General features: G+C 45.1%; 1 protein-coding gene across 9 annotated transcripts in view; it reads right to left on the bottom strand.

Annotated features, from left to right (window-relative positions):
* Positions 1-1,705: 1,705 nt before the first annotated feature.
* The window catches only part of Sbno1 (strawberry notch homolog 1), a 59,605-nt gene continuing 47,414 nt past the window's right edge, over positions 1,706-13,896 (bottom strand). For 4 of the 9 annotated variants that reach the window (XM_087578398.1, XM_087578399.1, XM_087578401.1 and 1 more), the window contains 6 exons: positions 13,728-13,822; positions 13,541-13,639; positions 11,553-11,690; positions 10,930-11,006; positions 8,810-9,003; positions 1,706-7,845 (listed from right to left, as the gene is read on the bottom strand). In XM_087578398.1, the coding sequence (XP_087434524.1) occupies positions 7,703-7,845; positions 8,810-9,003; positions 10,930-11,006; positions 11,553-11,690; positions 13,541-13,639; positions 13,728-13,822 (746 nt within the window). In that variant the 3' untranslated portion in view covers positions 1,706-7,702. 9 annotated transcript variants of the gene reach the window in all.

The following is a 13,896-nucleotide window of genomic DNA, read 5'->3' as shown; positions in this document are numbered from 1 at the left end:
CAGGTTCTATATGAAGACTGGGCTAGAATATATATATTATATACACGGTAGCTTTCTTCAGACGCACCAGAAGAGGGCATTGGATCCCATTACAGATGATTGAGAGCCACCATGCGGTTGCTGGGATTTGAACTCAGGACCTCTGGAAGAGCAGTCAGTGCTCTAACCACTGAGCCACCTCTCCAGCCCCCTGGGCTAGGATATTTTAATCAAAGCTCAACTACTGCCATAGTTGAATGTTCTGGCAGTCCTAGGGGTTGAGTTAAGCAAGCATTCATCCACAAGTTTTTTTTTGTTTTTTTTTTTTGTTTTTTTTTCCGGAGCTGGGGACCGAACCCAGGGCCCCCACAAGTTTGTTTTAAAGAGAGGCCTTTTTATTATTCATTCATTCCTGGTTTGAGAGACAGAATTTCTGTGTAGCTTCTGGCTGTCCTGGAACTCCAAAAGAGAGGGCTTTTTTATAATAGTCCAGGATAACCTCCAATTGGAGATCCTCCTGCTTTGGTCGCCTCAGTGCTGGGACCCGGACATGTGCAATTGCTACTTTATTTTCCTTCAACAAGAAGCTCAAGAGGGGCTGGGGATTTAGCTCAGTGGTAGAGCGCTTACCTAGGAAGCGCAAGGCCCTGGGTTCGGTCCCCAGCTCCGAAAAAAAAGAACCAAAAAAAAAAAAAAAAAACAAAAACAAAAACAAAAAAAAAAAAAACCAAGAAGCTCAAGGACAATTTTCTTAGTATTTGAAAGAAAAAACCCTAAGCAAGCTGCTTGGATGAGGGCAATAGGGAAGCAATAGAAAGTCATGCCGTTTAGCCAAATGTGGGGAGGGTAGTTTTTGAGAAATTGCTCACTTAGAAAACAGAAAAGTCTGCTTTCCAAAGGAAAGTGGAACAGCAACTGGGCTGGAAGGAGAGGATTCTGGGACGACTATTCCTCCTCCCTCTTTGGCATGAATTAAGGTAATAAGGCTATTAGCTAGTGCAGTTGAAAAAAGTTTCTTAGCCAGGCAGAGGTGGTGTGCACCTTTGGCCCCAGCACTCAGGGGGCAAAGGCACTCCGATCCCTGTGTGTTCAAGAACAGCCTGGTCGGGGTTGGGGATTTAGCTCAGTGGTAGAGCGCTTACCTAGGAAGCGCAAGGCCCTGGGTTCGGTCCCCAGCTCCAAAAAAAAAAAAAAAAAAAAAGAACAGCCTGGTCTAGAAAAGGAGTTCCAAGACAGCCAGGGCTACACAGAGAAAACCTATATTGAAAAACCGAAACTAAAAAAATTGAAATAAAAAACTAACCCATCCAAACCTTTTGTGTGTGTGATGAATATGGTCACGTGGATAGCATGTCACCTTTACATGGATTTGGAAATTAACGCAGGTACTTTTATGTACTGAACCATCTCACTAGCCCCACTGGCTACATTTTGTCTTAACTTAAAAAAAAAAAATTAACTACTTTGCTATGCTTGTGCTTTTCCTCCGTGTGCAGAGGTCAAAAGACGACCTGTGGGAAACGCCCTCCTGTCCCATGGTGCACTCCATGCCCACGATAGGCAAGAATTCTACCCCTAGGCTACACCTACCCAGCCCTCTAGAACCCATTCAAAACAAAGTGCCAATGTGAAAACTGATGCTTGCCAAGGAGCCTTAAAATGAGGGAGGTTAGTGACACAGGGCAGCAGGGGTTCCAAATCCAGACCACAAAACCACAACCAAAAGTCTATTTGTTTAATTTTATTTAAGAATTTTACAAAAACAGAAACGAAATCCAAACAAAAATGAAAAAAAAAAAAACAAACCAAAAACAAAAACAAAACCACAAAACCACAACAAAAACCTAAATACAGAGAGTACTTTCCGTGTGAGGATCAAGCATTTTCTACTTGAGGACAAATGAGCTCTGCTCAGTGAGGCGGACACACTTGTATTGCATGAGACTGAATTCGAAAGTTACATATCAAAATGATGGTAGCACTGAGTTCTGGACACTGGGGAGCAGGTTCCCAGGAGAGGCTGAAGGCAGCAACGTGGCAGGCGGCGTGGAAAAAGCATGTACTTTTCCTCCGGATGGATAGTCCTATGCAGCGCAGCAGTACGAAAGGAAACGGACGAAGACAGAGGCCACCCGAGAGTCTACATCTGACGTCATTTGGAAAGGTCTCTGGACTCCTGCAGATGTCTCCAGATGCACCATGTCAGGTCGGGAAGGAAGCCCAGCGCCTTTATGTAAAATACCCTTTGCACAAGGAGGTAGAACCTGGCACAAGTTTTATTGCAGAGACACAGGGCACCTCTTCCACCCCTCACGGTCGATGATGAAAGTGGTTATTGAAAGAAGTTAAGAGTAGTTTGCAAATTCAGTAGAAACTATGAACTGGGTGACTTGTTTAGTGGTGAGGCTGTATTGTGCTATGTTTAAAACAAAAAGAAAAAAAAAAAAGAAAGGAAGAAAAAGGCCCCCGGGTCCCACAGAGTAGACCCAGGAATGGCTCAAGCCTCTTTACCCTCTTCAGTGCCAGTCACTGCAAGAACAGCAACCGCCTTCAAGACGCCTGAGTGGGGTCTGGGTTAGAGGCCAGAATCAGAAAGGCCGCACTAACTCGCCCCAGGAGACTGGCATGCTGACTCAGCCCTGAGGAAGCCTCCAGCGCAAAAGGCGGCCTCCGTTCCTTCTCCTGTTGCTCTGCACTAAATGGGTGTACATCATACTTAACTGTCTGCTGTAGGTTTCCTGGACTAACTGTGCCCTATCACATCCCCATAGACAGCTGGCTAATGTTGCAGGCCACAGGTCAATCTCAGAGACCAGAGGGAGGGAGCTGGGGTCAGGAGGGAATTTCTGCTGGAGCAATCTATCTGTGACAGATCCTCATTCGTGACAACTAACGTCCAAAGACTTAGCCAAATGTAGACAATTTGCAACCTGTCATCAAGTTGAATGTTCACTGAAATCTTTCCTGAGAATTGCAGAGGACATTTTTTGAGGGTGCAAAATCCTGCAAATAAACCTCACTGCTCTGCCCTGGGTGAAGATCAGCACCATCTCCACTGCCTTGTTGGCCTTTAGCACCAACGCCAATTCCGCAGAGCTCAGCACGTCTGCTTCTAGTCTGCCCAGCCAGAAATGAGTCCCCAACACTGAACCTGCCTTTCGTGCTTGTTGTAGCTCCCACAGTAGGACTACTGTCATCCCTTGGATGATGACTGTTCTCTAAGGTCTCCTGTCATGTACTACAAGCTCATCTCCTGCCTTCCTATAAATATTTTTGACCAACAGTATAATGAACAGATTATCCATGCTGGTTGTAAAATAAGTCTCTGATTGCCACCTGTGGGGTCAAAGGGTCAAAGAAATCCAAGGTCTCATACACACCATAGAATGGCGTGCAGCCAGGCTCTGAGCTACTGTCTAACTGCAAGGTTTTCCCATCGGGCAAACAGCAGGAGCGGGAGGACTGGAGCAGGCAGGTCTCAACTGGAGCAACAATGAGTCAGGCTTCTGAGGAGCTGCATCTGGCTGACTGAAGACGATAGAGGTGCTTAAGGGGAGTCCAGGAAGCATTTCCTTTCCTTTCCTTTCCTTTTTCAAATATGAAAGGATGAAGCTCACTATAGCTTCCAGAGAACGAAAAAAGAGCATAACCAGTCACCTGGTAACAGGATGAGGGGTGGTGCGCAGATGCATCCCAAGATGTGGGTAACAAGAACCCCAGAGCCACGAGGCAAAGACGAACTCTTAAACACAAAAGTACTGACTCTGCTAAGAAGTATTCCACAGTTTCCTAAGTTTAAAAAAAAAAAAAAAGGGACGAAGATGCCCCAGGTGGGAGTCTGGAAAAGAATAAATAGGAGGGAAAGGAAGAGGAGGAGCAAAAAACCAAGTGAACGGGTCCTGATTTACAAGATTTACACTCGCAACGAGGAAGAGCTCACACTCGTCTATACATTCAGTATGTACATATGGAAGGACAGCACAGAGGAGAGGATGGGCACTCAAACTGCCTCCTACTTGCATTTCCCTGTTTCTCTCCCTTGGGACTCATCTCATTTAGACGGCTAGCCTGGTGAGGCATTTTCTTGCAAATAATTTGTCTACTCAGCTGCAGCCATAACATGGAATGCTTGGTTCCTTTCAGCACTAGAGGACCAAAGTACCTGTGTTTTGTGTGTGTGGTTCACCAGAATCCATACCCACAGGACAGACTCTTAACAAACAAACCATAATAGCAGTTTCTCTTGCCATGGGGATGCCCCAACTAACTAAACATTCAGTGTGTGGATCCTGGATTAATAGCAGCTTTGCTGAAACTCCATTCCTAGGAAGTGCAAGAGTCCACAAGGGTCTTCCCTTAAAAACCAGGATCCCTGGGTAAGGTCTCACAGGATAAGAACCTCTCCACTTTCTTTCAAAATCACGTCACAATGGCCCTTGTGCTAATATGGGAAGAGGAGGGCAGGATAAGGGTCCCTCACTGTAAATGGTGGCTCCTCCTACCCCTTTCTATGCTTTCTCAGAAAGTGTTCAAATGGCATAGTACAGAAACCAGCAAATAAAAAAGGCTACAGCCAAAACTGTGGCTATAAAATGCTTACTTCCTCTTGAGTTTGGTAGTTTAGAACTTCTCTCTACACAGACAGAACAAATTATAAGCTTTATTGTTGCAGCTCGAAAGCTTTCGTAAGTGCTGAGTTAAGAATACATACACGTATGTACACACCTATGGCATCTGCAGTGCTCTGGGTACACATTCTTGCTAGTCTACACACAGGAAAAGAGACCCTGGAAGCAGATCTGAGATTTAGTAGTAAAGAGAGAAAACTGCTGTCTCACCAACTTGCATTTACAGAAATACTTTCTGACTGACCGCACCAACAACTATCTGACCAGAACACGGAGAGGGCAAGCCTGCGGCACAGGGATCGCTAGGGGAGGAGCATGGCCTCCCCAGCTAGCACACCTGAGCAGCGTGGGACCTAGGAGTGATTTTCAGCACAAACTTCTGTAAACTCTGAAAACACTGATGGGACCAACACTCGGGTCTGCTGCTCAGGGCTACGTTACAAAAGGCATCTCAGAGGCTGACGGCCATATGCTGAAGAGAGTTAAGTGAGGCGTGGGGTGCCTGCCTGCCTGCCTGCCTGCGTGGCATTCAGACCCCGAAGGAGACTGAACCGACTTTACAGGACAGTGGCTGAAAAGACTTGGATTTGGACAAAAGAAAACTCTTGAATGCCAAAGCTTGCCTTATGACTTTTGTAGGGGCAGAGTGCAAACAGCACATCCTTCCCTCCAGAGAGGTTGGGCACCAATCCCAGGCATTTCTCTCACACAGACACAGACACACGGACACACACTCACACACACCCCCCACAGTGGATGAAGGCTGACTAGCTTCTATCTGTCCTGCCATACTATTTGCCTTTTGAAGTCTGCTTTGAAAGGGCTTTCAGATGCCTAATATTTGTGGTCTTTTCCTTATTAAACAATAAAAATGTAAAGAAACGTTCTTTGATGAACAGGACACACAGATACTCGTGCTCCAGTACCAAGTGTCACAGCATCATCAACATGGGTGATGTGTCCACTAAGAACGGACTAGAGAAATCCTGTAGGTGCTGCTTTGAAAGCACTGGATAAACCAGGACCTGCATAAACAGACATCCACACACAGAACAAGGGGGCTGGCACCTTAGGACACAGCATCAATCTCATCCTCTGTCACTTGGTCTCCTGGAGAAAAAAGTCAAGTTATACTGCTCTTCCTCGGGCTTTTACTTCAGTATGACAAGAGAGCTGAATGGTCCGCCACTTCAAAACAAAAGCTCGGAGGCTGTGTAAAGGAGGACACAATCCCACTCTCAGTGGCCACCTGGATTAGGGCCACCGAGGGCCACTGTTTGATGTTCATGAGATCACTCACTGCCTGAGATACACGGAATGAGGATAACAGTTGCATCCACTGGGCAAAACGTGCCCAAGAACAGAAACCATTCACCATTTGTTCTTTGAGGCACTAAGAATAAATAAATCCAATGCAATATTACGGTAAACTTAATCCTAGTAACTGGACAGAGGGAGAGTCCCATGTGCTCCATCAGGTCTCTGTCACTAAACACACCTCACCCAATTCTTTGAGAAGATTAAAAAGCTACAAAGAAAACAATTCGACTGGAAAAACATTCAAAAGTACCATCATTTACCCCATCCCCAAGATGGCCTCAGACTTCAGCAAGGGGCTCAGTCAGACTCTAAGGCTACCTGGAAGGCTAAAGCAGCACCAGGCTCTACAGAAGCCCTGCTATCCTATGCCTGGAGTCCCCAGTGAGGGCCTAAGCAAGAGTCCACTTCGTTAGTATAATAACTTTTTTATTCAACATCTACAAGACTTTGTTGTCTTGTAGTTTTAAACCAGATTTATACAATCTCAATTTTTTAATAGTGCAACCTGTGCAAGCAAAAAAGGGGGGAGGGGAGAGGGGAGAAAAAATTTGGGGAAGGGGAGGTAAGGAGATAAAAACCAAAAGACCAATTGTCCCCTCACTCAATTTTTTTTTATAAACATCTATTATAGGCGAAACAAAACTTACCCATGTTATAGATAAGTGTCTATTCACATTTGTACATTAGCATTTTAAACAGCGGAGATAATCTCGACAATGTCTTACAGCACATTAAACAATATTCAAGTTACTGGGTAACGAGAACAACATACAGCAGAAAGAAGCCAAGTGTTTCTCACTGTCTAGTTTACAACTCAAGTACGGTTTCCGGTTCGAATGACAAAGCAGAGTCAGATAATGAAGTAGAAAAGATTGTGTGTAAGACAGAAGCCAATCATATTTCTTCCTAAAACTATGCTTAAGTTAAGGAAAACGTAACTTATGATAAGGCTCAGAGCCATGTTTGCAGCACAAATTAGGAATACTATTAACATATTAAAATGAACTTTTAAAGAGTTTTATCACAAAAAAAAAAAGTATGCACTTACTACTTTAACAAGAAACTTGGGTCAGGGAGGAGCGGGCAGGGTTGAGGGCTAGAAGCAACACCCAGGTATCAACACTAGAAATGCAAAACCCAATGCTGTACATGTCCAATGTTTCTCTCCATATGTGACTTCTGTGGTAATCTTGATTACACATGCTTTCAAAGACATGCACCGTCAACAAAAGCTACAAATGAACCTGAATGCATGGCACGCAACGCAACCCTTCACTTCATGCTGTAGGAGACATTGTTTAAGTTGGAAAATAAACCAATATATATATTCAGTATTTAGACTTGAAATACATGCATTCGGGGAACTCCCACAGTCATGACAAGGATGTACTGTGTTAACCCTGAGCACTGTAGAAAGGAAAAGTAAAGCCAGTTTGAGAAGTTCCAAGCCTTTTCAACCAACTGTGGCCTTGTAGCGTTTAACAAACTCACAGACAGACTGACACATATGCTCACACACACATACATCCGCTCTGCTCACCCAAGGTAAAAGCGCACAGGCAGCCCCATGGAAGCAGGAGGAAAGACATGTGTCCCCTCTGCTCTGTTCGCTGTCAGCTTTGCTGCCTATTTCCAGGTTTTCCACAACCCTCCTCCCCCCAAATTAACTAGAGAGCACAACTGAAGTTAAAAAAAAAATTCTTTGGAAAGTGTCCCTGATTTTTATGCAAGTGGTGCTCTCACAGCACTCAACCACGCGAGGAAGCCGCTGCTCTTTACACGTTGCTCAAGTTGGTGATGCTCTGTGGGTGATGCTGTTGCCACAGCTGCTTTTGTTGGACTGCCAGTTGCTGAGACTGGTCTGAAGTTGACAGGAGATTTACAAGAGGAGACACGCAATTTGCCGGAATGATTAAACCTGTAATTAAGAAAACACGATGAAGTGGAGTTGTCCAGTAGAAGCCACAGTGCACTATACTTTCTCAGAGAACTGTAAAGAAAGTTCCACCAGAAACCAGATAGGCAGCCAGCACTGGACATAAGCAATCCCAGGCTCCCAGAAGCCTCATGTGCGCATGCACACACAGGAACGCACGCCCCAGTGGATCGCTATCCTCTGAGGAAGGAGCTTGGTGTGCAGTACAGCACTTTCCCATTTACACTCATCAGCTTCATAAACCTCACAGACATCACCCACTCTGCCACTCGATAAGATGTGATGGCTTTAAGACAGAGCGAGAATGAACATCCGAGTAGTCAGGAACGGCAGAGTTGGGCACACAGTCTGTGAGGGCAACTGGAGGCTCAGGTCCCAGCTATGGGAGTTTCAGTTCTGTTCTGTGGAGGATCTGAACTCCACATAGCAGTTAAATGCCCTTTTTCTTTTTTTTAAAAGCCAGCAGCTAGAAACTCATTTATATGAAACTTTTACAATCATAATTGGAGTTCAAATAAAGTTTACTAATTAACAAGGAGGCCTACTGGTCTCCCCACCTAGTTTCTGGAGGACTCAAAGCCTGAAACTGCTCAGCCTGGGAAAGGAATCAGGTTGTCTGGAGAGCAGAGAGGGGCAGCGGGTAATAAGCATGAAGAGCTGAGAGAGAGCAGCCCCAGAGACAGACATTCACAGGGTAATTACTGTCAAATCACAATGTCCACGACAAGGGTCAAGTACAAGCAACCACGGTGCCTGCTTGTAATCCCATCTCCTTGAAGACAGGCAGCCAGATAATTCTAGGTTTGAAGCCAAAAACTGCAGAGTAGCACGTTCTGTGCTCACTACTAGAACACAGGTGAGACAACAAATCTCTGATGTCAGAAGTGAAAAATAACTGGGGAGGATGTGAACCTTTCCCCACCACCAAAATAACAATGACGCTTACCTACAATCCGCTGCCCGTCTTCGGTCCTGAGCCGCACTATCTGCATTTTCACATTTGTGCCGCTGACAGAGGCCAGAACGCCCTCCACCTTTGTCCAGACGCTCAGTACTGAGCCACACAGTACATAGTAAGTGCGGCAGCGGAGACCAATCTCACAAACCAATCCTAAGCTTGCTTTTTTGCAATTGCCACGCCTAGAAAACATTGAGGAGAAAGAGGTATAGAAACATGCTACATACAGGAATCATCTGTAAAACCTAGCCACATTTCGAGAAGAAAATTGTTATTTGACTTTGTCCTAGAAAATCCTTTGGGCTATCCTTTCCAATCTAAGGTGTCACGTTACGTCTGCACGTTCGGCTGTGCGTGGGATGGCCTGTGTGCACACTGGGTTGGTGGTAATCCTATCTGTACACTTGACACCTCAACACAGTCTCCGCTGTGGGGCACCTGCTATGAGAACCACCCACCGGCTGATGCTGGCACTGAGCTAGGGCCTGCCTCAAGGTGGATGAGCGGGAAATGCTGATACCTGGAGCAAACCAACCAGAGACGTAAACTGAGAAAACAAAAGGCCATACAGTCCTAGTCAAACGTTTGCCAATTCACTGACACATGTAAGTCACCACCAAAGCCACATAAATGTAACACAAGGAAAACAAACCAGGTGTGTAGGTGGCTCCTCCAGAACAGGAACTGTCGTCCCAGTGACCTACCTCGACTCCTGGATCTACACAAGGTAGAGGCTAACAGCTGTCCTCTGACCTCCCCATGTGTGCCCTAAAATAGTATCATCGAAGTATGCTCATGCATGTAAACACCCCGTATGAGATTTGATCTACTTTTATGAATATGGATGTTGTTGTGCCTGCATTACGTAGTGACTCATGTGGGGCATGTCAGTAGAAAGCATGGGGTCCAGCAGAGCTAGTCTAAGTTACGGGTGGTGCCTCGTCATTTAACATGGATGCTAGGAATTGAACCTCAGTTTCCTGAAGGAGCAGAAGGCCCTCGTAACCACTGAGCCATCTCTTTAGCTCCCACACCTTTTTTTTTTTTTTTTGGTTCTTTTTTTTTTTTTTCCGGAGCTGGGGACCAAACCCAGGGCCTTGCACTTCCTAGGTAAGCGCTCTACCACTGAGATAAATCCCCAGAACCCCCCCCCCCCCTTTTAGTTTGTTTGTTTGAGACAAGGTTTCCAAACCTGTTCTAGAACTCCCTCTGGAGACCAGGATGTTCTGGAACCCAGAGATCTGCCTGCTGAGTGCTCAAAGGAGCTCTTCGGCTCCTTTTTCATTTGCTTGTTTTGAGGCTTAGTCTTGTACACTGTGGCCTCAAGTCTGAATTTTTCCTGAGTGATGAGGCAGCAGACATGAGCCTCCAGGCCTAAGCAGTTAAGGTAGTTTTTGATTTTAAAGACAAAGACAAAGCAAGAGGGATACAGATACAAGCATGAACAATCCCAGTATCCAGGAGAAGTAGTGCTACGTAGGAGTGTGCCAAATTCAAGGCATCAACTACAAAGTTTCATGGTTAGCATGGACTAGACACACACCCCCCCCACACACACACACACGGGAATAAGGGGAGTGAAGAGGAAATGAGAGAGAAAAGTAGTGAGATGCAAGTTTTACCAGAGGGATAGCAATTAAGGCCATAAGTTAGAGTTCAATGTAGTCCAGGCTGAACTCCACTCTCTATGTAGATTAAGATGATCTGGAACATTGTAAGTATGGGATCACAGGCTATGACTACCACGGCAAGTCTCTGCATAGAAGTCTGATGAAGTAAACTGTGCCTACCAATAGGCAACTCATTTATTTACTCGCAACCGCCCATTCATAAAGAACGGAAATGTACTTAGCCAGCCATTGTGGCTACTGTTCTTGAGTTTGGGAGGTAGAAGCAAAAGGATCATAAGAAGACTCAACACCGGGGTTGGGGATTTAGCTCAGTGGTAGAGCGCTTGCCTAGCAAGCGCAAGGCCCTGGGTTTGGTCCCCAGCTCCGAAAAAAAAAAAAAAGAAGACTCAACACCCTCACCTCCCAAATTAGAGAAAAAAACCCCACATCTTTAAATCATGTCTTAAAGAAATAAGTGAGGCGACAGGAAACACCAACCAGTATGCGTGAGTACAGGTGTCTGCAGAGGAGTTGTACTGATCCAGCCAGTGTACCAGGGCATCGTCAGAGACGACCTGCAAAGACAAGGGAGAACCACGCTGCAACAACTGGATAGCTGACCTAGACAGTAACCCCAGAGGGAGTCCACGGAGACTGCATCTTCATCAGGAAGCCCAGCCCCATGTGCAGCAGGATGCAAATATCACCAAGAAAGGTAGCCAGCCCTGGGGGCTGAGCTTTGCAGAGAGCTAGTTGAACAGTCACTTCCAAATCAGAGTGCCCAGGTTAAGACAATACTTTTCAGAAGGTACAGAAGAAGTAATGCTGGGAAAAGCATTGACTATTTTCTGGAAATTCATAGGATAAAAACTTGCAGCTTCCTCATGGCAAGTCAAAAGCTGGTTGGAAGGACTGTCCCTTACTAAACTGCTGCAGGTCCTGGGTACTAAAGAGCACACTTATCTTGTCTCAATGGGCAGTAACCGTCAAACTGCAACAGCAGTGTATCAAAAACTCACTACTGTACAAGAATCATCATCCTTGAACCCAGAAACTTTGAAGACATGGCTTCCAATCATGGAGCAAGCATTGACACAGTACAATATATAAGTGACAAATACCTTCTTATATTTCTTTTTCAGATCAGCATAAATTTCTAGTTTCAGTTGCTTCCCAGTGTTTGGTCGATAAATTAAGAATAGTTTCTTCTTGGGGTTTACTTCTTTAACTAAGATTGCAGTTTTTTTGTTGTTTCTTATCTATAAATAGAACAGAAAACGTAAGAAATTGACCCTACATAATTAAAAAAATCCTATCACAATATCACAGCAGCAAACAGTACAAAGACACACCAGCTGGGCAGTAAATGTGTAACCAGGAGTCTACAGTTCAGGCTTCAGCCTGAGCGGAGGCTAATTCGTTAACTCTGAGCAAACTGAGGGTCATAACAGTGTTTGCTTTTACTTTTCTTTGAGACCTTCCTCCCCCACCCCCAAAGCTGGAACTCACTACATAGTCCACAGGAGCCATGAACTCAGGGTACTCCCACCTCAACTGCCAATGTGAGCTCCTATGCTTGTATCCACACAGGTCTTCTTGTATAGCCATTTATTTACTGAGGATTCCCCCCTTCCTTTCTTTTCTTCCTTTTTCTTTTGTTTTCAGAGACAAGGTTTCTCTATGTAGTCCTGGCTGGCCTTGAACTCAGAGATCACCTGCCTCTGCCTCCCAAGTACTGGGATTAAAGGTGTGAGCCACCACCACCCAATACAAATTTTTAAATTAAATATAGCCTTTCTCCCCTTTCTTTCCTTTGTCTCCTCCCACATGCCTCCAACTTCGCTCAAATTAATGTTTTCTATTTTTTTTCTTTCTTTTTTTCGGAGCTGGGGACCGAACCCAGGGCCTTGAGCTTGCTAGGCAAGCGCTCTACCACTGAGCTAAATCCCCAACCCCGCCCTGACTGTTCTTGAACTCAGAGATCTACCCGCTTCTGCCTCTGAAGTGCTGAGATCAAAGATGTGCGTCACCACTGCCCAGTAAAAAATTCTTTATCGTATAGACAAAAGCAAATACTTCTACTATTAAACAATAAGAGAAACTTAGAAAACCATCAAATTACGGTATTACTACAATATTCCAAAAAGCGAGCTAACTATGGGAAAAGACTGGGCTGGTATGGTAGCAGCACGTGCCTGAACCTGGCACTCTGAGTCTGATGTGCATACACAGCCAGCATTGATACACAGGGAGCCCTGAGCTAAGATGGTGGTTACAGGTCCCATCTCTAGAACTTAAGGGACACATTTAATGTACTCAGGAAAATGTATGCCACTGTTGGTGTCACTGTAGTAACATTGTCTCTGAAGTCCCAGCGGCACAGTCAACAGCAGTCAAGTTAACATAGGCCTTCCTAAGGCCTATTCTCCTCCAAAACGAACACTAGGCAGACAAAGCAAACAAAAGGCAGGCAGGGTGACTGATGAGAAGAGATTACGTTGATCCACAGAATTAACCAAAGGCTAACAGAAGAATATACTCTGTAACTGCCCCATGCTTCCACAGCACAGAACTATAACGGCCCAGTTCAGGGGGTTTGATGCCCTTTCTGGCCTTTGTGTGGAAGATGGTCCACACTCTGTACAGACAGACATGAAGACAAATGTCTGTAACCAAGAGTAACAGTAACCCACATTGGAGCGCACACCCATACACACAGTGATAGTAGGTGAAAAATTAACTTAAAGGCTATGGTGAGCCCGCAGAGTCAGACACACAGCGAACACTGAGTTCAAGGCTAGTCTAATCGACAAAAGGTTTGCAGGACAGACAGGGCTACATTGTGAGATACATAGGTAAGAATCAAAGACATAGGGCTGGAGAGATGGCTCAGCGGTTAAGAGCACCCGACTGCTCTTCCAGAGGTCATGAGTTCAATTCCCAGCAACCACATGGTGGCTCACAACCATCTGTAAAGAGATCCGATGCCCTCTTCTGGTGTATCTGAAGACAGCTACAGTGTACTTATATATAATAAATAAATAAATCTTTAAAAAAAAAAAAAGATTCAAAGACATAGATTCTTGGTAGGACTTTAAGAAAACTCAACTCGTACTTGCAACGATAAGTAAAAGCCATCGTCGGGTCCTGTCAGCTCGGCCCAAATCTTGGTTGCTTCATCCCAGGACATTCCCCTCTCCACACTAATCTGTGAAAGACATGCAGAGATTGAAATGGAGTTCATGTATGTCAACGCTAGTACGGAACTTGGACACGGAACATATATGTAGACTTACTGTATATAACTCTACATGGCCAGAGGTTGAGTATCCTGGAGTCAGAAACTTCTTGACATCACTCTTCCTCACCTTTTCATCTCCAGAACCCAGATCTTACATTAAGATAGAAACAGAAGCGTGTAAATGGAGAGACACTCAGGCCCGGGAGCAGAGTATAGTGAGGGTC

Source organism: Rattus norvegicus, chromosome 12 (genome assembly GCF_021556685.1).
Source record: "Rattus norvegicus strain SHRSP/BbbUtx chromosome 12, alternate assembly SHRSP_T2T, whole genome shotgun sequence".
In the NCBI taxonomy this organism is placed as follows: Eukaryota; Metazoa; Chordata; class Mammalia; order Rodentia; family Muridae; genus Rattus; species Rattus norvegicus.
Note: the sequence above shows the minus strand (reverse complement) of the source record. Positions and strands in the feature narration are given on the sequence as shown.